The following is a 26591-nucleotide window of genomic DNA, read 5'->3' as shown; positions in this document are numbered from 1 at the left end:
ATAAAAAAGCAGCAAAAATGGAAGGAGCTCGAAGAAGAGTGAGAACGCATGCCATTTGGCCTCTGTAATGCCCCTGCAACCCTTCAGAGGCTGATGCAGAGATGCCTGGGGGGTCTAGTCTCTTTCAAACTTGCACAGTCGCTTAACACCCTATTGTCCCCAAAAGTGAAAAGAAAGCCATGGTACAGTGGTCCACAGAGTGTGAGGAGTCCTTCAAAACTCTGAAGGAGGCACTTGCCCAAGCTTCGGTTCTTGGTTATGCAGATTTTGCCCTTCCCTCCCGAGTTTACACTGATGCCAGCCTTACAGGCTTAGGCGCAGTCCTGGCACAAGCCCAAGATGAAAAAGAGCGTGTGATAGCCTATGCCAGCTGCAGTCTTCAAATTATAATTCATTTAAGCTTGAACTTCTTGCTCTAAAATGGGCTGGAACTGGCAAGTTTAAGGACTTCCTCTGGGGCACGCAGTTCACCATGTTCAATCCCCAACAATCCCGTTGTCCACCTTCAGTCAGCTAAACTTGGGGCCGTCAAGCAACGCTGGGTGGCTCAGCTTGCTAATTACCACTTTGATGTGAGGTATAGGCCAGGAAAGGAAAATGCTAATGCTGATGTGCTGTCTCAACTACCACCACAGGTCCAAAGCTCCCATCCTGCAAAGAAACCTCCGAGGTGGAGGCATGTACAGTTCATGCTGTACGGGCCCTTGGTTACTGGCAGCCATTACAGGAGGGAGACCCTATCACTCAACACCTGAGGTATTATGTCAGCAGAAGAAAGCCACCTACAAAAAGAGAGTGCAGTAAGGAAACGGAGTGACTAGGCTCCTCTTGCAATGGTGGATGGAGTATTGACTTGGTGATTCCAAGACCCAGCCTCTAAAAAAGTAATGTTTCAGATTCTTGTCCCCCTGCAGCATTGGTGGGCTACATGGGATGAGTATCACAGACGCCAAGGCCACTTGGGTGCTGCAAAGATCTGTTCCATCTTCCGTAGAGCTTTCTACTGGCCTCGAATGGAAAAAGATGTGGCTGAGTGGACATCCAGGTGTGAAAGATGCGTTCGACGTAAGTCACATCCTGAAAGTAAAGCACCCATGACATTACTCCTCTTGAAGTTGTAGCCCTTGATTTTTTTGACTTTGAGTAGACCTACCGATGCATACCAGTATGTACTCATAGAAACTGATTTATTCACAAACTATGCATGGGCCGTCCCCACCCGGGACCAGACGGCGAGTACCACAGTCAAAGTTATTCTCAAACATATAATCCAGACTGTGGGATGTATTGAATGTTTTCATTCGGACCAAGGGGCAAACTTTGACTCTGCTTTGCTGAAAGAACTTTGTCAATGTTATGGATGCAGGAAAAGCAGGACAACCTCCTACCATCCAGAGGGTAACGCCACCTGTGAACGCTGGAACCAGACCTTACCTGATATGTTGGGTACATTGGAAATTGTGTCACTACTGATGTCATTACTTACCACACTTTATGTTTTGTAAATCCCCCACGCAGACTGTGTACAAACATATATCTATATATAGATATGTAAGAATTTCCCCTCGGGGATAAATGGAGGAATTCTGATTCTGATATATATATATATATATATATATCCCTTTACTGAATTTGATTGCACCAACCTCACCAAGTCAAATTCCTTGTATTTGTAAAGTACTTGGCAATAAAACTTATTCCGATTTGGCACTTTAACCTGGTTGGACTCCCTTCCTTGTCACATGCTTGTGACACCCCCTTATTCATTTAATAGTCTTACTTGACCCATTAAGTTTGCTTTACACCTTAACTGCCCATCTGTGCAATTACTCAACTCAAACTTTACTTGGAACATTGGAAACATTAACAAGACCAAGGAGTTGGTGGTAGACTTTTCAGAGAACCAGAACTGTGAAGCTCAGTGCTGTCTGATTTAGTGTAGTCTGCTGGGGGAGCAGCATCAGTGCCAGATATGTCAGCAATCAACAAGCTCATCTGCAAAGCTGGGAATGTGACTGGACACAAGATGGAGATGTTTGAGTCAGTGAGGGACAAGAGATCAATGAAAAAACTGCTCTCCATCATGGACAACCCATCCCACCACACTTCATGATACAATACAGAGACAGCGGAGCTCATTCTCCAACAGACTCATTCAGCTCTGCTGTCATAAGGAACGCTATACGAAGTCACTACTGCCACTCTCCATAACACTATACAACAACTCAAATGTGTGTGTCAGGTGAATACTGACAATTGTACACAATTTCTACACACTACATGACTATATATTTGCACATTACTTGAAGTATTTTTCTTTATATACTTCAAAATATTTGTCTGGTATTTATACCCTTACAGATATTTCTATAATGTTTTTTTCTTTTTGATTGATAGAAATTTTATAATGTTTCAACATCCAACATCAGACAGGTGTAATCACAATTGATCTCAGCATCCAATATTGACACATACAATTATAATGGATCCCTGCATCCAACATCAGGGTATGATATCACACAGGACGCTGGCATCCAACATTAACACACACAATTACTATAGATCCAGGTATCCAACATTAGCATGCTATTACACTGGATCCTTGTATCAAACATCAACACAGTACTCTGGAATCCACTACCATTATGGAAAATTATACTGGATCCTGGTATCCACTGTAAGGGCATGCAACTATGCATAACTCTGACATCCAAAACCATGATTTGCAGCTTGAAAATAACCAACCAAATATGCTTTATTGCAATGCAAACATTTTATGACATTTTGATTAGCAATGACAGCCAGATCAAATATGTCATCCCCCTTTCAGTATACCACTGTAATATTTCTCGTGACAAAACCATTTAGACAAAAACCTTCTCAAAATCTAAAATAACTTCAGAACTAACCAGAAAAGCTATTACCAGTTTACAGCTTGTCAGTATAACCATAGCATAACACTGCATATAACACAATCTCCATATCTTTGTTAATGAAGTATTAGCATCCACCATCTCAGTATACCTATGGAAAAACACCCAGCATCTCTATAAATACCACTTTGTGTGATCCAACATCTCTGTGTCCATATTTATGACGTATTAGCATCCATTATCTCAGTATACACAGGCTTTGGTCCACTACCTAAGTATATCCATGGAAAAACACCCAACAAATCAAAATTTTCCACTATCTTTGTATGATAGCTGTTGAAGATCAACATTTCCATGTGACCATGCAATAAAAACCAAGTTCTAGCTACAATACACTATGTCAGTATATAATGTAACATTACATTAATATTAATATTACAATCATTTTCAAATGAGTGATGGCCCCAAGTGGCCCTGTAAAAAACTTCCATCCATTTTCTCAGTATACCTTTGTGATGAAACCAAACTTACACTTAAACTAACAGAAGCCTTTCTCTGGGCTGAATTAAAGCTCACAAGCTGGTAATCTTTGAAAGTAATGCTCCCATAACTTCTCCATCTACAAAGGAAAAGAGAGAAATAGAGCTATTTTAATTGAATGGAAGATTTGGCTTGCACGCCACAATCCCTTAAATTCAATACTGCAGTGAAATATGATTTCTCAGCTCAAGTTCTTACCCTCATAATCCACATTTGTTTCAGGTATCTCTTCTGTAGAATCTTCCTCCTGCCAAGGACAAAAATGACATTTACATTTCTGACGTAAAAATGTTATGAACAATAAATCAAGCCTCTACCCTTAACCTTAATGAGGTTTACCACTCACCTTGATTTTCATAAGGGTTTTGGTTATGTTACACACACATCTTCTCCCACAAATTCCATGTGTTCTCTATACAGTCTACCTTTGATATAAAAAATTATTTAGATTTTATTTATTGAATTATTTTACAAAACAGGAACTGTAATTACTACTACATCAAATTCCTTCATTACCGTGGTCATTTCTGGCTGTGCAGGGTCAAACCTCTCTTCATCAGTTGAGACATTTTCTTCATCAGACTTCTGCTGTTTTTTTGTTTCCAGCAGCGGAAAATTACACCTGCCGAAATTATGATAATGAAAGTAATAGAAGCAGCCACTGTGACTGATACTTTCCCATCCAGTGATGAAGTGTTTTGAGATTCCGTGGTGAGGCTCAAGTGAACCGTGTGGGTTTCAGCGGTGTCATGGACCATTCCAAAAACTTTGTTGAATACTGACATCATTACCACAACAGTAGTTGCCTGGAGTGTGTGAGGGTAGGTTCCTGTGATAGTTCCTGTGGTGATTACAGTGGTGGTTCCTGTGCTAGTTCCTGTGGTGATTACAGTGGTGGTTCCTGTGATAGTTCCTGTGGTGATTACAGTGGTGGTTCCTGTGGCGGTTTTTGCATTGTCTTGTGAAGACAAGTCATCATGAGAGCTTGCAGAAGTTTCGGTGGATGGCAACAAACTGTAGTTTGCAGGGAAGGTGGTGATTAGTGAAGACTTGTTCCTCAGCTTTAAGTCCACATCAGACTCAGTGCCACCATCGGAACCATAGACTGGAACAGACACCTCCTCCATTACCATCAGCTTAATCTGACTGCTTTGGACTTCTCGAAACTTTTTTACTGTACATTGGTAAGTACCTTTGTCTGTAATCTTAACACGTTTAATGGTTAGTGAAGCGTCTCCATCTTGGGGATCTGGAGAGGAAAAGTGGACTCGGCCTTCAAAACCAGTGAAGTGGTGTATTACGCCCTCAGTGTAACAGATGAGGTGTTCCTCTTCCTCTTGACCATCTGAACGGTTGACCGTCCACTCAATCTCCAACTCACCAACATCCACAGAAGCAAGGGTGAAATGGCATCTGAGGCTGATGTCATGTCCTAGCGCTGCTTGGTATTCAGAAGAGGGGCTGGTTAAATTCAATCCACAGGTGGATGTCAAAAGTACTGACACCAGACCGATGAGCAAGACCAAAGCCATGGGAATGTTTGGGGGCTTGAAGGATTAACATCAATGTGATCTGTAGGGTGTGATAGAAATAATAATACATTTGTATTTTAAAACACAGTACTTGAATATGTTATTTCAATATTACCCTTTATTTCTGTACTTCAATGTTTAGGGTAACAGTCTTGTCAAAGTCTAAAAGAGCCCTCTGAAAACAATTTAGAAAGCTATTACAACTCTACTATTGGACATTACAGCTGGCCTTCCCAAGATTTCAGTGTAGTAGCAAATTTGAGTCTAAGGCCCACAAGGACCTTGGCCACATTTTCATGTACTGTTTCAGTATGCCACAGTAATTTCACCAAAGTACAATCACCTTTAGGGTAAAAACCCTAGTAAAGTCTAACATCTGAATACCACCTAAAAAGCTATAACAGCTTTACCACTGATAACAATATCCTCTGTATAATCAATCACTTGGGGGCAGTCGTGGATCAGCGGTTAGGGTGTCGGACCCGTAACCGGTGGATCGCTGGTTCGATTCCCCGTCCCGGTGTCCATGGCTGAGGTACCCTTGAGCAAGGTACCTACCCCCACTGCTCCCCGGGCGCTGCACGCGGTCGCCCACTGCCCCGGGTTTGCTGTGTGTGTGTGCACGTCACTTGGGTGGGTTAAATGCAGAGAACAAATTTCGTTGGAGTGAGTTCCCTCCAATGACAAAAATATGTCACTTTACTTTAAATATCTTCACGGTATGTCCAAGAAGAGTAAAAATTGAAGTAACAATATGTAAACCTGTTGACTAGCTTTTAAAATGGTTACTGCAGGCCAAATTCAAAACACTACAGAGAGAAAACTAGCATTTCCTCCAGTGCATCCAAAGCCTGTCATTTAAGGAAAGTAATGATATGATTTTGTGTGTGTGCTGTAACGACTCCATTTTTCAAAAGCCTTGTTTAACCACATTTCTGGTCATGCAGTATAGAGATTTTTAGAAACATGCTGCAGCTTTTTTTGTCAGATAGACTCAATTAGATCAGTTGAACACAACACGTAAATATGTAGACTATTGAAAACAATCAGTGGCGGCTGGTGCTGATTGAGTGGGCTAACAAATAAATTATAGCCACAGAATTGCAAGTTAAAGTAAAAGTAACATTCTCATTCTCTCTCTCTCTCTCAATATATATATTTATATTTCTATATGTATATTTATATACTTGGGCATGCACATGTACACACACATGCACTGTTTTGACAAATTTTTTCTTCATAGGACATTGAAAAAACACGGATTATTAAGAAGATGATCCACCTCATTCATGTTAGCGCCCGGCATTTTTCATCTTCTTTTCTTCTACTAGGTCATTACCAGCCGTCACTGAAAACAACAGTCCTTAATGACTCTTTATTTGAAGAGCTCTTTTCCAAAACGCTATAATTGCATTTTAATAGTTTTCAGGAAAATTTTTTACCTAGACCCACACATTTTGTTAATATTCAATTTATCCTGTTAAAATGGTTAGTGTTCAGACATTATTGCTTGAGTAAATGGCATGGTCTCATAGAGGACTTCTTATAGCTCAATTAAAATAGTTAGAATATCGTTTCAGATGTTGCTACTGAACCACAATATTTATTATCACTATCAGGCACAGTTTTATTAACTGTCTTTGTATAGTGCAGGCCTGGTGTTTGTCGCCATATGAGGAAGTAGCGGGTGAGGAGATTTTCCTTTGCCTGACATATCAATGACATGTTAAGGATAAATAGAAATAAGCAGAGAAAAATTAACAGTTATTCATTTTATTTTCAGATTGGTCGAGAGGACATATCGCATTTAGGCTAAAAATAGTTTCAGCGCTCATCGCGGTTTGGAAATAAACTGCATCTTGCAGTACATTTTAAACAAGGAAATGTAGCGATTCGTCATGAAATGCTGGAGCAGTGAATAAGATCAGTACATAATGGCATGACGAACTCAGCATGCACTATCGTAAGTATAAAGTTACAATCAGTTTCTTACCTCTTACGTCCATTAACTGCACAATTAAGTCTCCCTGTGTTTCGCCTCATCCATTTAGCACGTCTTGCTTCAACTTAGCACCTGGGAAAGCATCGCAGATTGGCTCTCCAAATCTCGCGAGATTACGATATACCTCGCTGCTAATAATGAAGCACAACACTGACAGTGACTTTAATCCTCATCAGAATCCCCAGAGGTTTTTCCACAGTGGTCTGCAGGTAAGACTTGACTGATGTTTGGTCACACAGTTTGTGAAACTGAGAGAGTTGTTGGTTTTCTTACATTGTAATATAAAGACAGTGGACCACAATGTCGATGTAGGTAGGCAGGGGCGAGTATTTCATTCCACTGATGTATCTTTGTTAAGAACTTGGTGAACACCCCCGTGAAATAGTTTCAGAATCAAAATCCTTTATTAAACCCTTGCAGGAAATTGTTGGATTGCAGTGCTCCATTTCACAGTACAGGTAAATAAAGAGGAAAGTAACATTAAAAAGATACAAATAAAATAAAATGGTAATTAAACCCAATCCACAAATAGTAATATAATAATAGTAATAATAATAATAAAAAAATGGAAATACAAGAATAGAAAATCAAGAAGTAAAGAAATATACCCTTCAAAATGGACACTATATACATTGTTAATATTAACTTAAATTGTGCAAATAGAAATTATATACAGAGTAGTAGGATATTTTGTGTATTGCACATATAACAAGGGTTGGGCTTCAGAAAACTGGACAGTCTCTGTGACTCTTCTGTTAACATTTGATTCCACTTGGAGATCAACTCAGAGTTTTTTTCATTTAAGGCTGTAAAGGTTAGATGTTTGGTTTGTTGGTCTTTACATGCAGAGAAATTGGTCTTCAGTGACCTCTTGAAATTTGTTGTCAATTTTGGGCACTTCCTGTTGTGGTAGATATAGACACCATAGTTTTCTCTGGTCCCCTGCCCAATTTGGCTGGTGACCACATGTTTAGTCGCATGTGGTCGCTTCATTGCTGGATGTCTCGGTGGTGTTCGGCAAACAACGTGGCCTATATAGACAACTGGAAAAGTTTCTGGGGAAAACCTGGTCTGGTTAGGAGAGGTGGCATCCATCCTACTTTGGATGGGGCAGCTCTCTTGTCTTTGAACATAGTAAATTCTGTACACCACCAAAAGCCATGACAACCACCCAGATTCCAGACCAGGGGGCAGAGCTGCTGTCTTACACACCCTTCTGCAAGCTCCTTTCTACTGTCGCCCCCCCAACCCTCTTCACACCCCATTGAAACTGAGTTGTTCATAGAGTTGTTCATGAAAATATAGTTAAAATCAAAACAACTACTCTAGTTAACCAGTCCAAGTATTAAATGTGGTTTATTAAATATTCAGTCCCTCATGTCCAAATCTCTGCTAATAAATGATCTGATACTCGATCACCATATTGATGTAATGTCACTCACAGAAACCCGGTTGCAGCAGGATGAATTTCTCAGTTTAAATGAATCGACCCCTCCGTGCTGCATTAACTACCAAGTACCCAGAAATACTGATAGAGGAGGAGGAGTGGCAGCAGTTTATCAGTCACGATCTGCATATTAAGCCTAAACCTACTGCTAAATACAATTCATTTGAAACTCTTACTCTTAGCTTCTCACACACAGACTGGAGAGCAGATAAACCACTTTTATTTGCTGTGGTGTGGTCCCCCAGCGCCTTATTCTGAGTTCTTAAATGAATTCCCTGACTTTCTATCATATTTAGCAATAAACTCAGACAAAGTTATCATAGTGGAAGGCTTTAACATTTGTGTGGATGTTGAAAATGACTGTCTAGCTTCTGCATTCAGATCACTGGTAGACTCAATTGGCTTCCCTCGAGGGTAAATAAACCCACTCACTCCTTTAATCATACGCAGACCTGGTGCTAACCTATGGCATTGAGACTGACCACCTTACAATTTTCCCCCAAAATCCTATCTTGTCCGACCACTCCTTAATAACATTTGAATTTACTTTGGCAAACTATACTTTGCCTGGAAAAAAAATCCACTACAGCAGATGCCTTTCTGACACTGCTGTATCTAAATTCAAAGAACGTGTCCCAGCAGAGCTACCCTATATTAATACAATGGAGGGCAACTATGCCAATTTCACTCCCTCACAGGTAGACGTTTATGTAGATAGCACTGCAACATCATTTCTTGGGACCCATAATTCTGTAGCCCCTCTGAAAAAGAAGGTTATTGACCAGAAGAGAGTAGCCCCTTGGTACAATTCAAATCTACACATATTGAAACAGAAAACTAGACAGCTGGAAAGAAAATTACATTCCAGCCAATGTGTCGAGGATCGTCAAACCTGGAAAAATAGTTTATTAATGTATAAAAAAGAACTTTGTAGCACCAGAAGGGCATATTACTCCTCATTAATAGAAAGGAACAAGAATGATCCTCGATTCCTCTTCAATACTGTGGCCAGGCTGACTAAAAACCATAGGGCTGTTGAGCCATGCATCCCCTGACTCTCAGCACTCATGATTTCTTAACTTTCTTCACTGATAAGATTGTGAACATCAGAGCGAGGATTGGCAGTAATACGCCACCAAATACAGTTTCTCTTATAGCAACCTCCACACCGTTAGTATGTTTGGACAGCTTCTCCCCCATTCACCTCTCAGTTAAGTTAACTTCAGTCAATACCTCACCCAAGTCATCCACTTGTCTACTCTAACATTTCTGTACTGAACCAGATCAATCTCTCTTTAGTCACAGGTTACCTCAGGCCTTTAAGGTGGCTGTCATCAAACCACTATTAAAGAAACCTTCCCTTGACCCAGATGTATTAGTTACTTACAGATCTACATCCAACCTTCCATGCATCTCCAAGATCCTTGAGAAGGTTGTCCTAGAGCGGCTACATCGACATCTCCACTCTAATCTGGATTTAGAGCACACCATAGTAGTGAAACAGCACTGATTTGCAGCAGTGCAACAGCACTGAAATTTCTAATGACCTTCTCCTGGCATCCGATAGAGGTCTTGTCTCCATACTTTTATCAGAATCAGAATCAGCTTTATTGGCCAAGTTTGTGTGTACAAACAAGGAATTTGACTCCGGAATTAGATGTACAAGTCATGTGTACTAGGCTTAAGATAGATGTTAGCTTTTCCGCAAAAGTGAGTGCAAGTCAATACACTTATATTTTGCTGAACAGGTCTCAGTCATACACTTGCACAGTCTGTTAGTCACATGCTGCAGAGACTGGCTAATGGCTTTTTGAGCCTCTTAAACATCTGCCATTGGGATGATGGCCTTTGCTTATTTCTGGACAAATGTTGTTATTTATAATTTAATTCAGTTCAATTTTATTTATATAGCACTGTATACAATCAAAATTGTCTCTAGGTGCTTTACAGAAACCCAGAGCCTGAACCCCCGAGCAAGCAGACAGTGGCAAGGAAAAACTCCCTTTTAACAGGAAGAAACCTTGAGCAGGACCCGGCTCACAAGGGAGAACTATCCTGCTGAGAGTCGGCTGGGTGAAGGAAGAGAAGAAGAGGTAGACAGGATAGAGAGGATGAAAGAGAGAGAGAGAGAAAGAAACATACATGAAATAGACATAATAAATTACAAAGGACAAACATGATAGGTTGTTATAATTGGAATTGGAATTCTGAAGACTATGTATTGTATGTATTTGTTTTTTAGCTGACAAGTTAGTTATAACAGCACTACATAGAAGAACGACATAGGCAGATGTCGACAGTAGACACTGGGTTTGTAGTTCAACATGTGGATCTGGATGGAGAGAGACCTGCAGAAAGATACAGAGAGAGAAAGAACCCCGATTTTCTGGCCACTGAGCTAAGGACTATCAGCACCTTGCTCAAAGCACTTGAACTTTTATTATCCACCACCTGAGAAAACAGGATTGAACTGGCACCATTTCCTTAGAAATTATTTTTGCAAATAATCCAGGCTGTTAGTGATGATGCAAACTGGGGCTTCATATGGACAATACAATTACACAGTGTCTGAAGTATGTATGAAAAAAAAATCCATAACATTGTATACACAGATTTACAAATGTTTGGATAGTTTCTGGCCAGAAACACCTCCCTTTTTCGGGAAAACAAATGTCAGCTGGGGTAAAAGATTGTCCAATCGCACCATGAAGTTTGTCTCAAGTGGAAGTGTAATCTGCATTTATCTGTTAGAAGTTAGAACACTAGCTTGCCGTAGAGTTTTTCTGCCCCCAAGTGGCCAAAATAAAGAACTGCTTCCTCGATGTTTTTTTCTCTCCAAATATTGATCATCTTCTGTTTGTTTTACAAAACAATTAAGTCTATACTCATGTTTACTGAAATAATTCTCAACAATTAAGTAATGTAAGTAAAGTTTTATGTCATTTGTACATAAAATGTGTGTTTTTCCTGTCATAACGTTTTTGTCAACACCATTACACCACACAATAGAAAGTTAATGATTCCTATTTTGGTTTGGTCTGATATAGATTTAGAGCATTTAAACCCTTGTGTCTGCACCTTTAGTACATGTTAAATGTGGAATATTCCTTTTTATTTAATTTTTATGCTGTGTCACATGTGCTCTTTGAGAACTCTTATCATTTGCATTTAATATAAAGAATAACAGTTCTGGACATAAATGAACACATTCTTTCATTTAAAGGAACAATTACATGAATAATTTGGCTGTTTTAGACAAACAGATTGAAAGTATTCAAAAATACATACAAAATACAAAAGATTTTCTCCACTCAAATACATTTAACTTTGCTCATTCACTTAATTTAAAAATTTGGTGCAACAAATCACTTATCATGTAAATTTTACTTTCTTTCACCACCGTCGGACAGAGAAAATGACGGTGTTGATAAAAACAACAAACCTACAGGAGCCTTTTTGCCCTTTTTTCATTTAGCAGATGTGCAAAATTGTAAGGGGGTCCTCAGGAATATATCTGACTAACTATCTAACCAGTTTTATCTTATTTGTTTGATTTAACTGCTAAATTATAAGTGGCTTTTTCCTGTGACACTAGTTTGGATGCTTCTTTCATTTTATTTTATTCCAGGTTGTTAAGTACAATGGCCTCAAGGCATATTCGCCATCACTAACACCTGCTTATGGTAAATATACCATATTTCATCATATTTCCATTGCACAGTCAGTAGTGTAGATGTCAGAGATAGATGTTAACTACTGTCTGATATTATTTTGCTTCTGGATTCTTTCTCTTCAGAAAAATTGATCAGAGATTATCAAGGCCATGTTGCAGGTGCCAACCCCACAATGAAAATGCTAGAGAACGCTATATGGCATGCAATTCACATCATTCAGTCTTTGCAATTCATGGCCAACTCAAAAATCCCATCCCCATCCCAATTTCCCAATTCAATTTTCACCAAGGTTTGTGGCTGAACTCAAAGGGCATGGATTCAGTCCGACGACACAGAAAATCTACCTCACTGATGTTGTTGGATTTGTCAAATACATTTTGAGCATGAGCCCTTCAAGTGTGAGGCTTGAACAGAACGCTTTCAACGCCAGCGCCGTTACTCTGCACACACACATTACGCACAGCGCGTAGGGCACCAAGTGCCAGTGGGGGCACCAAAAAAAAACAGGCTCGTGAAAAAATCATTTCAATAGGCTAGGTACTAGTGACGATATGGCACCACAAGGCATTTGTGCTTAGGGTACCCAAATGGCTAGCAACGGCGCTGTTCAACCTCAACTTGGAATTGTGAGCATGGTTGAGAGACATTGGGAGGAAAGTAGTGGGGCGCCAGCACCACAAATAAGTCAGGCAAGTTAAGCAAATAATTAACAACATTAAAGATGATGTCATTTTCCAATTTGGGGTATATGTATATATACTTAACTGCATTTGTCTTTTTCTGCAGCCACACTCATCAAGACATTGAAACATACAAGCTCAGTTTATTGAAATGGCACCAAAACATATAGGCACAGTCCTTGGTGAGATAAGATATAATATGGTTCAATTATTTATATAGCGCTGTGAAGAACAGGCTGTGCAGCCTACCCAGACTTTCAGGAAGGCAGTGTAGGCTGCACGGCTTATTCTTCACATTTGGTATTGCGGTGGAAAAAATGAGGGGAATTAAGAGACTGTGAGAAAAGAAGAAAACTGTCTAAATGTATTTTATTTTAGCTCTTGCAAGAGGACTGAAACCAATAAAGTAGCAACAGGTACACTAGAAGGAGACAGTGCAAAAAATATTCTCAGCCACGTTTTTATATGAAACAGCTCACAGATAACAACAAGGCCACAGAGAAGATGATTATTTGGATTTCTGGCTAACAGTTATTGTGTCTGAATGGGTGCCATGGCAACTCAAGGTTGCTCGTGTGTGCAAGTGTAAATCTCAGGAGAGTATGTGTATTGTGTCAATCACTGGTGCGACTAAGGTGGGCTCAACTGCCACCTGTAGCCATGTTGGTCCATGCAGCCCCACTCTTATTTGTCGTGTGTGTATAGTGGGTGGCAGCTCACCTTCAGGTTCGTTGGTAGCTTGGCACGCTACTCTCCGCTGACTTGGGAGTCATCGATGGATGGGTGTCTTCTGGCTCCGGGATGCGCTTTCAATGGTTGGCGTGGATCCAGGAGATTCTCCCAGCGACCTTTACAGCTGTCTGAATGATAAGGAGGATCTGAAAGGGGCCTCTGAACTGCCACTGTTTCCAGTGCTTTCTCCTGAAGTTTTTGATAATCACCCAGTCGCCAGGCTTTAAGTGGTGTTGTTTTTACCCATGAGTGGAGAGAGGAGAGTGAAACCGAGAGACTTACACAGTAGTTTAACATGTCATCATCATACAGCTTAGAGTCTAAAGAGAGTCCCTGGCCTAAGCCCTGTGTTTGGAGGCTTCCCATGAATCTCAAACGGACTCAAACTATGCTTGTTACTAATTCGCGCGCATGTGGAAAAGCACAAGAGTTGGTATCTTAACCAGCACTGGGCAGACAGATGTGAAGTCTTTTGTGTTGAGTGATATGACCCACTGCATGTGGAACCATGAGTGTGAGTTCAAAATCTCTGGAGGATGTCATTGTCTTCTCTGCAGCTGCTACAGCTCTCAGGCAGAAAGGCTGCCCTGTTGCTACTGGATAGAAAAATAAGCAAAAGGTCTAAGTTTGTCCCCATGTTTTTGATAGAGGACAGAAGTGGCATATCCACCTTTTTGGTCCACAAACTGTACAAATGGTTTGTTTGGGATTGGCAAGCCAAGTGCACTTTTCAAATCTTCAAAGGCCTTGCTTCTGGAGTGCATATGACTTTGTTGTGAGCTGCCAATTGTTTACCATGGACTGTGGCTGAGAGAGGCGCCTCTCACCTCTGAGTAAGTAGGGATCCACTGTCTACAAAATGACATCATTACTAGGAAGCTCAAAACTTGTTTTTTTTAGTTACAGTCCGTGTCGGCCGACCCTCATCTCTAACTTTTTTTAACAGGAAATATTGGAGTGCGCACTGGTGAATCATAACATGGGACAATTATGCCTGCCTTAAGTAATCAAAGTCAAACACCAGTGTAATGCCATTTATGGCTTCTTGTTTTAAGGGGTACTGTTTTAGACCTGTAGTCTGATTTAGAATGAACTACCACAGGTGTTGCATCTTTCAGTCCAACATCATACTTATGTTTAGCCCAAAGGATATACATTATTGGTTTTGCTATACACTGTCCTTGGATCCTCTGTTCTGCAGTACTGCACTTTGTCCAGTAGATATGTGTCAATGTTAACCTCTCTGGTTTCTCAACCTTCCAATGCCAACCTTTCTCAAAATCTGTGTCTTTCCCTTTACTGATATGTGGTGTACAATGTAATTCCTGTGGTGTCATGTAGTGTCCTGTGTGTGAATGACATCAGGCTCTCTGGAGTGTGTGTGTGTGTGTGTGTGAGTCGTGTAACAGTTGCCACTCATAGACATAGAGCAGTCCCAATGGGCTGTATTTAACCATTTGTGTTGGATATTGATAGCCTAGATCATCCTGTTTCAAAACTTACACCATCTGGTGTGGAGTGGAGAGTTATGCTAAAACTGCACATTAAGTCCCTGCCCAGCAAATTGACCGGGGAGTTCTTTGAAACAATGAATGAGCGTTTAGTCATCTGATCATCCAGTTCACAGTGGATAGGGACCGAATAACTGTCCCTCACATGTCTGTCCACTCGTGTCAATAGTTAAACAAGTTCTACCATTGAGTTTTGGAACAAATGGTAAGGCTGATGTTGTTAAAAGAGATGTAGTAGCTCCTGAATCTACATGTCTGCATCATGTCACATCATGTCTTCCAACAGATAAGGTTAACGTAGGAAATTTTTTGTAATCTTCATCATGATACATTGCATAGGCAAATACATCACTTTCAGGAATCCGTTTCGAATCATTTTTCTTTCCAAACAATACTAGTCTTGTGTTTGTGTCCCTGTCTGGTGTGCGAGTGTGTTTGTGTGTTACCTCATCCTGCTTCCTCCTGGGTGGCTCCTGTTCTTCTGGGGTTCTGGGCTGTTCTCCTTCCTCCCTCATGGTGGGGCACTCATTTGACCAATGTCCTTTTTCTCTACAGTTAAAACATTCTTCTGGGTCCCAGTGGCTGCCTCCTCTGCCCCGCACGTTGTTTCGAAACCTGCCTCTGCCTCTGCCTCGTCCTCGTGCCCCACCTCTCATTGCATTGTACATGGTCAGCTGGACCTCATCCAGTTTCTCCTGTCTTTTCTTTTTCTTCAGTGCGTTCTGATGTTTCTGAATGTCTTCTTCCTGCTCAGCATGTTGTAAAATATCTGCTAAGCCACATGTTCTTCAGGTAATGCAGTGGCAGGTTTCTGCCAGTGAGGGGTGCATTCTGCTCAGAAACAAGCTTTTAAGGTTTGATTAGTAAGCAGACAGTGGGGGGTATCCCATAGTCTCTGGGTGTTCCGTGCCACTGTGACAGTCAAAGGCAACTGTGAGGTGCGCCAAGAATGTGCCCACAGTCTCTTCCGAGCCCTGACTTATCATCTCCAGAGCAGTGGTATCCTGTGAAACTGAAAACGCACCCTGGACATCCGTACCGAGTGCTGTAATTGCATCTCTGTATTTTTGGTTGTCGTTATGTATCCAGTCTGGGATTTTCAAGCGCAGAGGCAGCCTGGCTTCAGTGAAATAACCTCTGATTTTATGATACTGAGGCCCAAAGTTCTTTTACAGTACCCTCTGCACTTCAGTTCAATTCAATTCATTTTATATAGCACCATATACAATCAAAATTGTCTCTAGATGCTTTACAGAGACCCAGAGCCTGAACCCCCGAGCAAACAGACAGTGACAAGGAAAAACTCCCTTTTAATAGGAAGAAACCTTGACCCAGCTCACAAGGGAGAACTATCCTGCTGATAGTCGTTTGGGTGAAGGGGGGGGGGAGAAGAGGTAGACAGGACAGAGAGGAGGATAGCGCGCGAGAGAGAGAGATTGTATGTATTTGTATTGTATTGTATGTATTTGTTTTTTAGCTGATATGTTGTTTAAGTTAGTTCTAATAGCACTACATAGAATAAAGACATGGGCAGATGTTGACAGTAGACATTGGGTTTGTCAGAGGGCCGGATGCAGTTCAACATGTAGATCTGGATGGAGAGAGACCTGCAGAAAGATACAGAGAGAGAAAGAAAGGGAGGGAGAGACACAAAACTACGAGGACAACTGGACACACAGTTAGTCACATAAAATAATGAATTATATGTTAATCTGATGAGGGGAGAGGAGGGGAGAGGAAGAAGAGGAGAGGAGGTGGGGGAGTAGAGATGATGGTGGTATTGGGGAGGAGGGGGAGCTGCTTGGTGGATCATGTTTGTGTCCCCCAGCAGCATAGCTATGATAGAGATTAAAGATTAACAGTTAGTCACACCTGTTCTACCTGTGGCTGTCTGTCAAGAAGTGACTGTAACTATGCCTACCAGCCCTACACACTTTGTTTGAGGCTAACTATATGCTTTACTAAACAGAAAGGTTTTAAGTCTAGTCTTAAAAGTGGAGGTGGTGTCTGCCTGTCAAACCCAGATTGGCAACTGGTTCCACAGTAAAGGTGCCTGATAGCTAAATGCTTGTCCTCCCGTTCTACTTTTCTGAATTCTGGGAACTGCCTAATGTTTTGCCTCCGGATGAAGTCTGTACCAGCACCACCAGTGACTTCTTCAGAAAAGCTGTATCAAACAAAGCCCTGCTAGTCCATGTTGTCCAGATGAGAAAAAATAAAGTTGTTGTTGATCTCTGTGAGATGGGAAGTGACAGCAGTCAAAGTATCACTGAACTCCTGATCTCTTCGAAACAAGCTGAATACTGGAACAACATTCCCATAGAAATTGTCTTGCAAACTAACAAAGATGTGACAGAAAAAACAAGGTGCCCAAGATATGGTGTGACGTCAGACATTCATGGGAATATAGAGCAACTGGCGGATTGTGAGGAGGAAGAGAAAACATGCAAAAATGAAAATGAGAAGATCTGAGCCTCGCCTCGCTTCAAAGCACTAAGTATCAAGCCTGGATGTGAGTTTGCTGTGTGTTGTTCTGACATCAGCTCGCCGTCAGATTTCTGGTGCCAGCATCTAGCTAATGTTCCAGCTTTGGAGGAACTGATGGATAAAGTTCAGCTATATTACTCAACTCACACAGTTGCCCTCCAGTCAGGGGATTCATGCTGTGTTGCCAAGTCACCAGAAGATGGAAGATGGTACAGGGGTTTCATCACGGAAAAACACAGAGGTCATGGCAAAGTGATATTGGTTGATTATGGCTGTACCATCCAAATCAAGGAGGACAGTCTTCAGGCTATAATGCCAGAATATGTTCATTTGGAAGGACAAGCTTTCAGGTGCAGTCTTTACAACCTGATTGAACCTGCTGACCCCAAGGACTGTGGAAATTGGAGTCCAGAGGCATACAACTTGCTGAAAGATTTTGTCCATGACAGCACCTGTAGCTTAAGATGTAAAGTTGTCTCTCAGTTGAATGTGAAAAACAGAGGGGTGTGCAACGTAGTGGACCTTTACAACACTCTAACCCAACAGCACATAACAAATTTACTCTTGAAACAGGGCCTGGCAAGAGAAGTGACTATCAGAATCAGAATTCCTTTATTTATCCCTGGAGGGAAATTCTTGTTTTTACAGACTATCTCAACAAAGCAACTGCCAACAGTGTTTCCTGAGTCTTTTGTCTTCTCTTCATTTGATCTCAATCCTGGAAAAGAAGAACAAGTCTACATAACTCACATCAGCAGTCAGTGGGAGGTCTACTGCCACCTTGAGAGGAACACCGATGTCCTTGAAGAGCTTGAAAAAAAATCTCAGAGGAGAGTGAGAAAATGATGAAAATTAGTACGAGAGCTTTAGTGAGGAAGCTGTGCCTGGCCAAATACTTTGATGGCAAATGGTACAGGGGCTCGATACATCCTGTTCAGTCACCTCTGCATCTCAGTGTGTTTTTTGTGGATTATGGAAACACAAACATATTGGAGAAACCCCACATCAAGTTTATCCCCAGAGATTCGGCTCATTTGTTGTACACACCCATACAGGCTGTGAGATGTAGCCTTGCTTCAGTTTCCAGGGAAGAGCTCTATGCCGATGTCAAGGAATGGCTCAAGGACACAATTCTCAACAAGCAAGTGAGAGCCCTCATAGTTGAAAAGAGCAAAGATGGCTCATTTGATGTTGAACTGTTTGATGGAGCAGTAAACATCAATGAGAAGGTAAAAGAGCTCATAGCCAGTCGTTCACCTAAACCAGGGGTGTCAAACTCATTTTCACAGAGGGCCACATCAGCATAATGGCGGTCATCAAAGGGCCAGATGTAACTTATAAATGTAACTAAATGTAATCAAATGCAATGTAAAACAAACGTAATGACTCCTTAATGTCAAATAACTTTGAATTTATTACTTATTTAAGTGCCAAACATCACAACTGCATAGAAAAAAATTATGTCTGTTTGTTTGTTATAACAAATCTTTTTAATTTGTCAGCTTATGGAACCCACATAACTCCATCAAACGAGGATCAAACTATCCAAGTGAAAGAAAAATAACATAAAACAAATTATGACATTAACTTTGTTCAAAACGTTTTTGTCAAAGTTAAAATTAATTACTGTAAAATCAACAATTATTAGCTGCTTAGAACATGTATAACATGTAGCATTTTACAAAAAAAGGCTGCATACAGCCTTGCATCCAATTGATGGTTTGATTACATTTGTCTGCATACACACATAAATCCTGTAAACACTAAATAACTGCAACAGCAGCTACACATAAATAATATGTAATCAACTAAAAATTATTACAAAATACAGGTTGATTCAGTTCACAACTATTGGTCAGGTTTTTAGGTTAGTTTTTGATGAGGAGATGCTGCCTGTTCTTGAACACACCAAGTGGATCTCCTCTCCATTGATCACCATCCATTGATCATGTTCTGAAAATAATAAACACAAAACAAAATGCAAACACAATCATTAAATTGCACACATAGTTTAATTCTTCTTCTTGGTTGAATTACATTATATTCTAATTAAGTTTTTTTTAAAAAAAAAAAAAAAGCTTACCTGTGTGTTTTCTGACCAGATGTCTGACACCGTTTTCCTGTTGCCAGTGTGTCAATGTCTGGTTTTAAGTCCTGTGTTGAAGCAATCCGTGGAACAGCATGGAGGTTGAGTGAGACGTGATTAAGCCCCACATCAAATGCCCACAGAGGGCGTCAAGTAGGTTGTGCAAACCTCAGAAAGAAAGAAATGACAAAAAAATCTGTTGATGGCAAAGCCCAGAGCATGAAAATAACATTAAAACAGCAAAATGAGGCCAAAACAATGAGCTGTGTCCGTGTAAAACCCCAGAAACACTCTCCAGTAGAACAGCAAAGAGAGTGCCCTGTTAGAAAGTCAGAGCAACCACAGTGTACAAAGAAAACAGAGATCTCTCAGCTCTTGACACATATGACCTAAACCAAAGAGGGTTGTGAGTTCTGAAATACGCAGCACAAAGACAGCTCTGCACATAAGAAGCACAAAGGCTTCAGCCAAGCGCAAGGATGTAGAGCGCTTATTACATTCCCCCACATCAAATGCCCACAGAGGGCATCAAGTAGGTTGTGCAAACCTCAGAAAGAAAGAAACGACAAAAAAATCTGTTGATGGCAAAGCCCAGAGCATGAAAATAAAATTAAAACAGCAAAATGAGGCCAAAACAATGAGCTGTGTCCGTGTAAAACCCCAGAAACACTCTCCAGTAGAACAGCAAAGAGAGTGCCCTGTTAGAAAGTCAGAGCAACCACAGTGTACAAAGAAAACAGAGATCTCTCAGCTCTTGACACATATGACCTAAACCAAAGAGGGTTGTGAGTTCTGAAATACGCAGCACAAAGACAGCTCTGCACATAAGAAGCACAAAGGCTTCAGCCAAGGTCAGTAGCAGTATATGACTTTCTGTGCTCTTTATTTCCTTTCACATCTACATACATTGTAATAAGTTATACCCGGGTATGGCAGCAAAACTGCATGTAAGGAGTGAAGGAGTTCGTCCACACTCTGACAGGGTACCACACAACGACCCGGAAAAAGGCCTGTGGAGTTGGCAGAGCCCCACTGACATAGCCAGGAGCACTCCTTCAGGTGGGTAAAATAACCTATGATTAGATTTCATCACCTTTCGCCTCCTGACCTGAACCTAACCCTTGTAGAGCTGCACGAGTGTGAACAGCCCTCACTCAGTGTCCTCCTTCAGCCGGGATATGTAAGCTGCTGGGATTCCATTGGTGTCTTCCCTCATCTTCACGCAACCCTCTAGCTCCACCTGCAACACACAGAACACATACAAAGAATTTGGTTATCATTGTGTACAAAGTAAAATTAAAACATGTTAGGCAAATTGTTCTCATTTACATTGCATACACATATATTCAGTATCACTTACAGGGGAATCACTCAGATTAACCTTGGAGGTGGATGGGGACTCTGTGTCTCATGTGGTGATGCTCCCACTCAAGATGCTCTCAGTGGTGCAGGTGTAAAAGTTCCTGAGCACCTTGAGGGGGAGCCTGAAGTCTCTGAGGCGTCTGAGGTGGAAGAGATGCTGCCTGGCCTTCTTAACAGTCCTGTGAATGTGCAGTGACCAGGACAGGTCCCGTGTGATAGTCACACCGAGGTATTTAAAACTGTCCACCCTTTCCACCTCAGACCCGCCGATGCAGAGTGGACGGATGTCCTTCTGCTGCTTCTTCCTGTAGGGAAGGTAGAGCCTCCTCCTTGTTGTGGGAGATTAACCCCACGATGGCTGTGTCGTCAGCAAACTTTATGATGGTGTTACTGTCTGATGTGGACACACAGTCATGTGTATACAGGGAGTACAGCAGGGGACTCAGCACGCAGCCTTGGGGGGATCCAGTGTTGAGGGTGAGGGGGGATGAGTTATAGGGGCCCACGCGTACCACCTGTTGTCTGCCAGTAAGGAAGCTGTGGATCCACCTGCACAGGGAGGAGTTCAGTCCAAGATCACACAGCTTGGTTACCAGTCTGGAGGGGACTATGGTATTGAATGCTGAACTGTAGTCCACAAACAGCACTCTCACATAGTTCCCCATCCTAGTGTCTACGTGGGAAAGTGTCTTGTGCAGCAGGAAGGTTATGGCGTCGTCTGTGGATCTGTCTGGGCGGTATGCAAACTGTAGGGGGTCCAGGGTGGGGGGCAGAGAGGAGGTGATGAATGTTTTGACCAGCTTCTCAAAACATTTCATCACCACAGATGTGAGGGCTATGGGGCGATAGTCATTGGGATTACTGGGCTGGGCTGTCTTTGGGACGGGGAGGCCCTGGAGTTGCTCCCCTCCATCTGCAGCTCCAGTCTTGCGGCGTAGCGGCGTTTAGCCCCCTTCACCGTCCTACGGACAGCGTAGGTGGCTGCCCTGTACAGCGTCATGTCTCCGGTGGCGAGTCCCGAGTTGTAGGCGGCGGTGCGGGTCCTCAGCGCGTCGCGGACAGTTTTGTCCACCCACGGCTTCTGGTTGGGAAAAGTTCTGGTGGTGGCTGTTGGTGTTACGTCTTCCACCATTTTCCCGATAAATCCCACAACCGCTTCCGTGAACTCGTTGAGGTCACCGTCCGAGCTGCACCGAAACATATCCCAACATATCCTAACAAGTAAGTACACAAGCACTTTAGTAAAAGTTTATTAACTGCATGATCCTCTGGATTCTTTCCTTTCCCAACCTGTTCTGTCTCTGTCGCTCAGTTCAGATTAGCTTAGTGCTAGCATGGCTTCTTCCACTCGCTCTCCCTCCCCCTCCCATCTTCCTCTCTCGTCTTCTGCAAGGTGTGTGAAATGTATGGTTATTACTCTGCCTCCTTTAGTGAGAGTGAGATGTGTAGAAAGTGTAGCCTATCCATAGTTTTAGAGGCAAGGCCGAGTGACTTAGGCCAAGTAGATCATAGTCCAGTAGCCCCGACAACTAGCCAGCAGCAGTTAGCCGACCTGCCTTAGCTGATCCTAGTTATTTGCAATTCTGTTTTGCGGTAAGTGAAGCCGACACCAGCAACCATAGTCATGAGAGATAAGCGAGATAAGACATATAAGAGTAAAAACAGTAACATTATAATTCAAGTCGGCACTAATGACACCTGGCTACGCCAGTCGGAGGTCACCAAAGCTAATATGGAGTCGGTATGTAATAATGTAGGTATGGCGCCGCGGACGGTCGCCTCGGAGTTTCTCTCCGCCCTGTGGACGATCTTTTTTGCAGTTTTTGTTAGTTTTCCGGTAGTTTTCTCATTTCAATACACCAGAGAAGAACTCTTGAGCATAAGAGATACATCTCTACCCAATTTTCCACCACTTTTCCACAATTCTGGAAGTTTTCCGGGGTTTTTGGTCAGAGGTGCAGCGGCTCTCTATGGAATTACGCGGAGATGGAGACGCCGTCGGGGGAAGCGCGCAGGAGCGCTCGTTAGGCTGAGGCAGCGGGGGTTACGCACGGCGCTCCCGTCTATTCACCTGGAAAACGTTCGCTCCCTGGCAAACAAAATGGACGAACTGCTGCTTCTAATCTCCAAAAACTCCGACTTTAGGAACTCCGCCGCTCTGTGTTTCACTGAAACCTGGCTCAGCGAACACATCCCGGACGCTCCTCTCCAGCTGCCCGGCTTCCGCCTCTTCCGTGCAGACCGCAACTCGGAGCTCTCTGGAAAGAAGAGGGGAGGTGGAACGTGCTTTTTTGTCAACGAAGGTTGGTGTAAAGATGTCACAGTGTTAAGGAAATCATGCAGTTTTCATCTTGAGTCGTTATTCATAAACTGTAAACCATTTTATTCACCGCGGGAGTTCTCCTCGTTCATCCTGGTCAGTGTTTACATTCCACCTCAGGCATATGTAACGGAGGCGTTACAACACCTAGCTGACCAGGTATCAGTCATGGAGGCAAAACATCCAGACTCCCTGCTCATCATTCTTGGGGATTTTAACAGAGCAAACCTCAGCCAAGAACTTCCAAAATACAGACAACAGATAAAGTGTCCCACCAGGGATGTTAATACACCGGTCGGTGGATGACGCAGTCAACATGGGACTGCACTTCATCCTCCATCACCTTGACACCCCAGGGACATATGCCAGGATCCTGTTTGTTGCTGTCCAGTTTCATCCCAGAAATCCTCCGCCAGAAGCTCTCACAGCTCACAGTGCCGACCTCCACCTCTCAGTGGATCTACAACTTCCTCACTGACAGGAGGCAGCAGGTGAGGCTGGGGAGCATCACCTCCAGCACCAGAACCATCAGTACCGGCGCCCCCAGGGGTGTGTTCTTTCCCCGCTGCTCTTCTCCCTATACACTAACGACTGCTCCTCAGGGGACCCGTCCGTAAAACTACTTAAGTTTGCGGATGACACAACAGTAGTTGGCCTCATCAAGGACGGTGATGAGGCTGCCTACAGACGTGAAGTAGACCAGCTGGTCCTCTGGGGTGGTCGGAACAACCTGGAGCTTAACCCGCTCAAGACTGTGGAGATGACAGTGGACTTTAGGAAGAACCCACCCACCTTACCTCCCCTTACCATTCTACTACCCTCCTAAGGGCCGAGAGGTCCTGCTTTGTGCAGCTGCCCATCCATGTGGTGATGCTCCCACTCAAGATGCTCTCAGTAGTGCAGGTGTAGAAGTTCCTGAGCACCTTGAGGGGGGGTCTGAAGTCTCTGAGGCGTCTGAGGTGGAACAGACGCTGCCTGGCCTTCTTAACAGTCCTGCTAACGTACAGTGACCAGGACAGGTCGCGTGTGATGGTCACACCGAGGTATTTAAAATTGTCCACAATCTCCACCTCAGACCGGCCGAGTGGACGGATGTACTTCTGCTTCTTCTTCCTGTAGTCCACAATCAGCTCCTTAGTTTTACTGACGTTCAGCAGGAGTTTATTCTCCTGGCACCAGCTCTCCAGGTGGGTGACCTCCTTGCTGTAGGCCTTCTCCTTGAATGGAGATAAGCTAAAATGGGAGAGACGTGCTCTCTCTTACTAGCTCCCGTCAATAGCCTTGTCGCAGCTTTCTGGACGAGCTGGAGACTCCTTGGAAAGTTTTTCGGACATCCTGACAAAAGAGAGTTACAGTAGTCCAGCTGAAAGGATAAACGCATGGACCAGTTTCTCAGCATCACTCTGAGAGAGGATATTCCCTAGAGGATATTGTCCTAGATACTGTTGTAATAAAGGAACAATTACTGAAATGTTGGTTTTAAGCAGGGAAATTGGGTCAGTGCCAACATCGCAGTATAGATCCAACATCTCATATTTGTTCCTTTTGCGGGAAAAAATCTGAGGGAAATAGGGTGTAATAAAGACATGTTGGGTCTGTACTGCGATGCTGGATCTGACCCCATGTTTTAGTAATGACCCATCGTTTCTGTATATTCCACTTGTGATAAAAGAACAAATATAGAGTTGTGGGTTGATACTGCAATGTTGGGTCTGACCAATACCTCTGTATGGACCAACCAACTCTGTATAGTCCCTAATAATTTTGTAGTCATGCTTCTTCCGCCAAAGTGTCATCCTCCACCACTAAGACTTTATGTGAAAGTGCTTGAGGGACTTTTGCATGCAAGCATTACCAATAAGCAGACCATATATCCTGATGTCACGAATATCATTGCAGGGATTTTAATCATGCGGACTTAAAGGCAGCACTCCCTAAATTCCACCAGCATGTTAAGTGTGCTACAAGGGCAGATAACACTCTGGACAAGAATATTCTAACATCAAACTGGGCTACAGGACCAGACCACTACCACGCCTGGGCCAGTCCAACCACTTCTTCTGCTTTTAGTCCCGGCATATGCCCCCCTCAGGAAAGCTGCTTCCGTCATTGCAAAGACTGAACCAGCATGAGAGATCATATTTCTCCTGTACCGGCTTCTCGACATTGGCTACCTGTAAAATTCAGGATAGAATTAAAATTCTTCTCTTCACATATAAAGCCCTGAACGGTCAGGCACCATCATATCTTCAAGGTTGATAGTTCCCTATTATTCCACCAGAGCTTTACGTTGCCAAAATGCAGGTCTACTTGTGGTTCCTCGAGTCCTCAAAAGTAGATTGGGAACCAGAGCCTTTAGTTATCAAGCTCCTCTACTATGGAACCATTTTCCGGTTTCGGTCCGGGCGGTGGACACCCTCTCTACATTTAAGAGTAGACTAAAAACTTTGATAAAGCTTGTTGGCGAGGCCACAATTACGGCTGGTTGGTACAGCAAAAAGAACAATCCACGGCAGGTTTAAGGAGTGTCACAGATGTGGTTCTTTTATTCAGTTGACAAAGAATTGGCAAGAATCGTTCAAGCAGCAGCACACCATGTTGTTAAAATGGCGCCTATATATAGTGTGTCTCAGCTAATGACCCTGGAAGATTCCATCCACGGGGATCCACTGCCAGTCAACATAAGTAACCCACCAATTTTCTTTTGTTTATACACATGCAAACATCTTTCATAACATATACAAATCCATTTACACCAACTATTACTAAAAACAAACACATCAAATCACCTTACATTTGTTGTACTCCACTGCACACATATCCATCACCCACACCAATTCACACTTGGTTTTCCCCTGGAACTATAAAATCGGTGTCCGTTGCCTGGGGAAGCCTTTTGCCCGCACACCCTGAAGACACAACAAAAACTGGTGAGTACACAACACTTTTTGATCGTCTTAGTAAACTCTTTGAGCAACCCAATACAGCTTAGCTTACTTTATTTCTAAACAATTAATACATATTAAATATACACATTTAATCCTCGTCCCTCTCCTCTAGGTACAGCTGTGTGCCCACACACCAGCCATGTCACCCAAGTCAATATCAGACCTGAGAAAAGGACAATGAATATACTCAATACATAAGATAAATATATCCATATAAATGGGTAAACAATCAATGTGTTTAAAATGTATTGTGCAAATCTTCAATAAAGTGCCGTTGCTCTTAAAGTGTCTGTGCAGTTATTAAAGTGCATATGTGGTCATACCCAGTCAAAGTGCGTGGTGCTATATGTGCAAACCAGGTGACGATGTGTCCTTCGTCACAAAGCTTATAGAAACG

General features: G+C 42.5%; 1 protein-coding gene and 1 long non-coding RNA gene across 2 annotated transcripts; one reads left to right on the top strand and one right to left on the bottom strand.

Annotated features, from left to right (window-relative positions):
- Positions 1-18530: 18530 nt before the first annotated feature.
- Positions 18531-21050, bottom strand: LOC124055937. Its single transcript, XR_006842880.1, has 3 exons — positions 20925-21050; positions 19954-20804; positions 18531-18735 (listed from the first exon to the last, which is right to left on the bottom strand). It is a non-coding gene; the product is annotated as an uncharacterized LOC124055937 (long non-coding RNA).
- A 750-nt stretch (positions 21051-21800) lies between these two features.
- On the top strand, positions 21801-23633 carry LOC124055928. Its single transcript, XM_046382957.1, has 2 exons — positions 21801-21860; positions 21904-23633. Exon 2 carries the CDS (start codon positions 22551-22553, stop codon positions 23550-23552), a length of 1002 nt encoding a protein of 333 aa, XP_046238913.1. The 5' UTR covers positions 21801-21860; positions 21904-22550; the 3' UTR covers positions 23553-23633.
- The last annotated feature ends 2958 nt before the right edge of the window (positions 23634-26591 follow it).

Source organism: Scatophagus argus, unplaced genomic scaffold (assembly GCF_020382885.2).
Source record: "Scatophagus argus isolate fScaArg1 unplaced genomic scaffold, fScaArg1.pri scaffold_28_ctg1, whole genome shotgun sequence".
In the NCBI taxonomy this organism is placed as follows: Eukaryota; Metazoa; Chordata; class Actinopteri; family Scatophagidae; genus Scatophagus; species Scatophagus argus.
The sequence above is the reverse complement of the archived record's forward strand: the minus strand, read 5'-3'. Positions and strand labels throughout refer to the sequence as shown.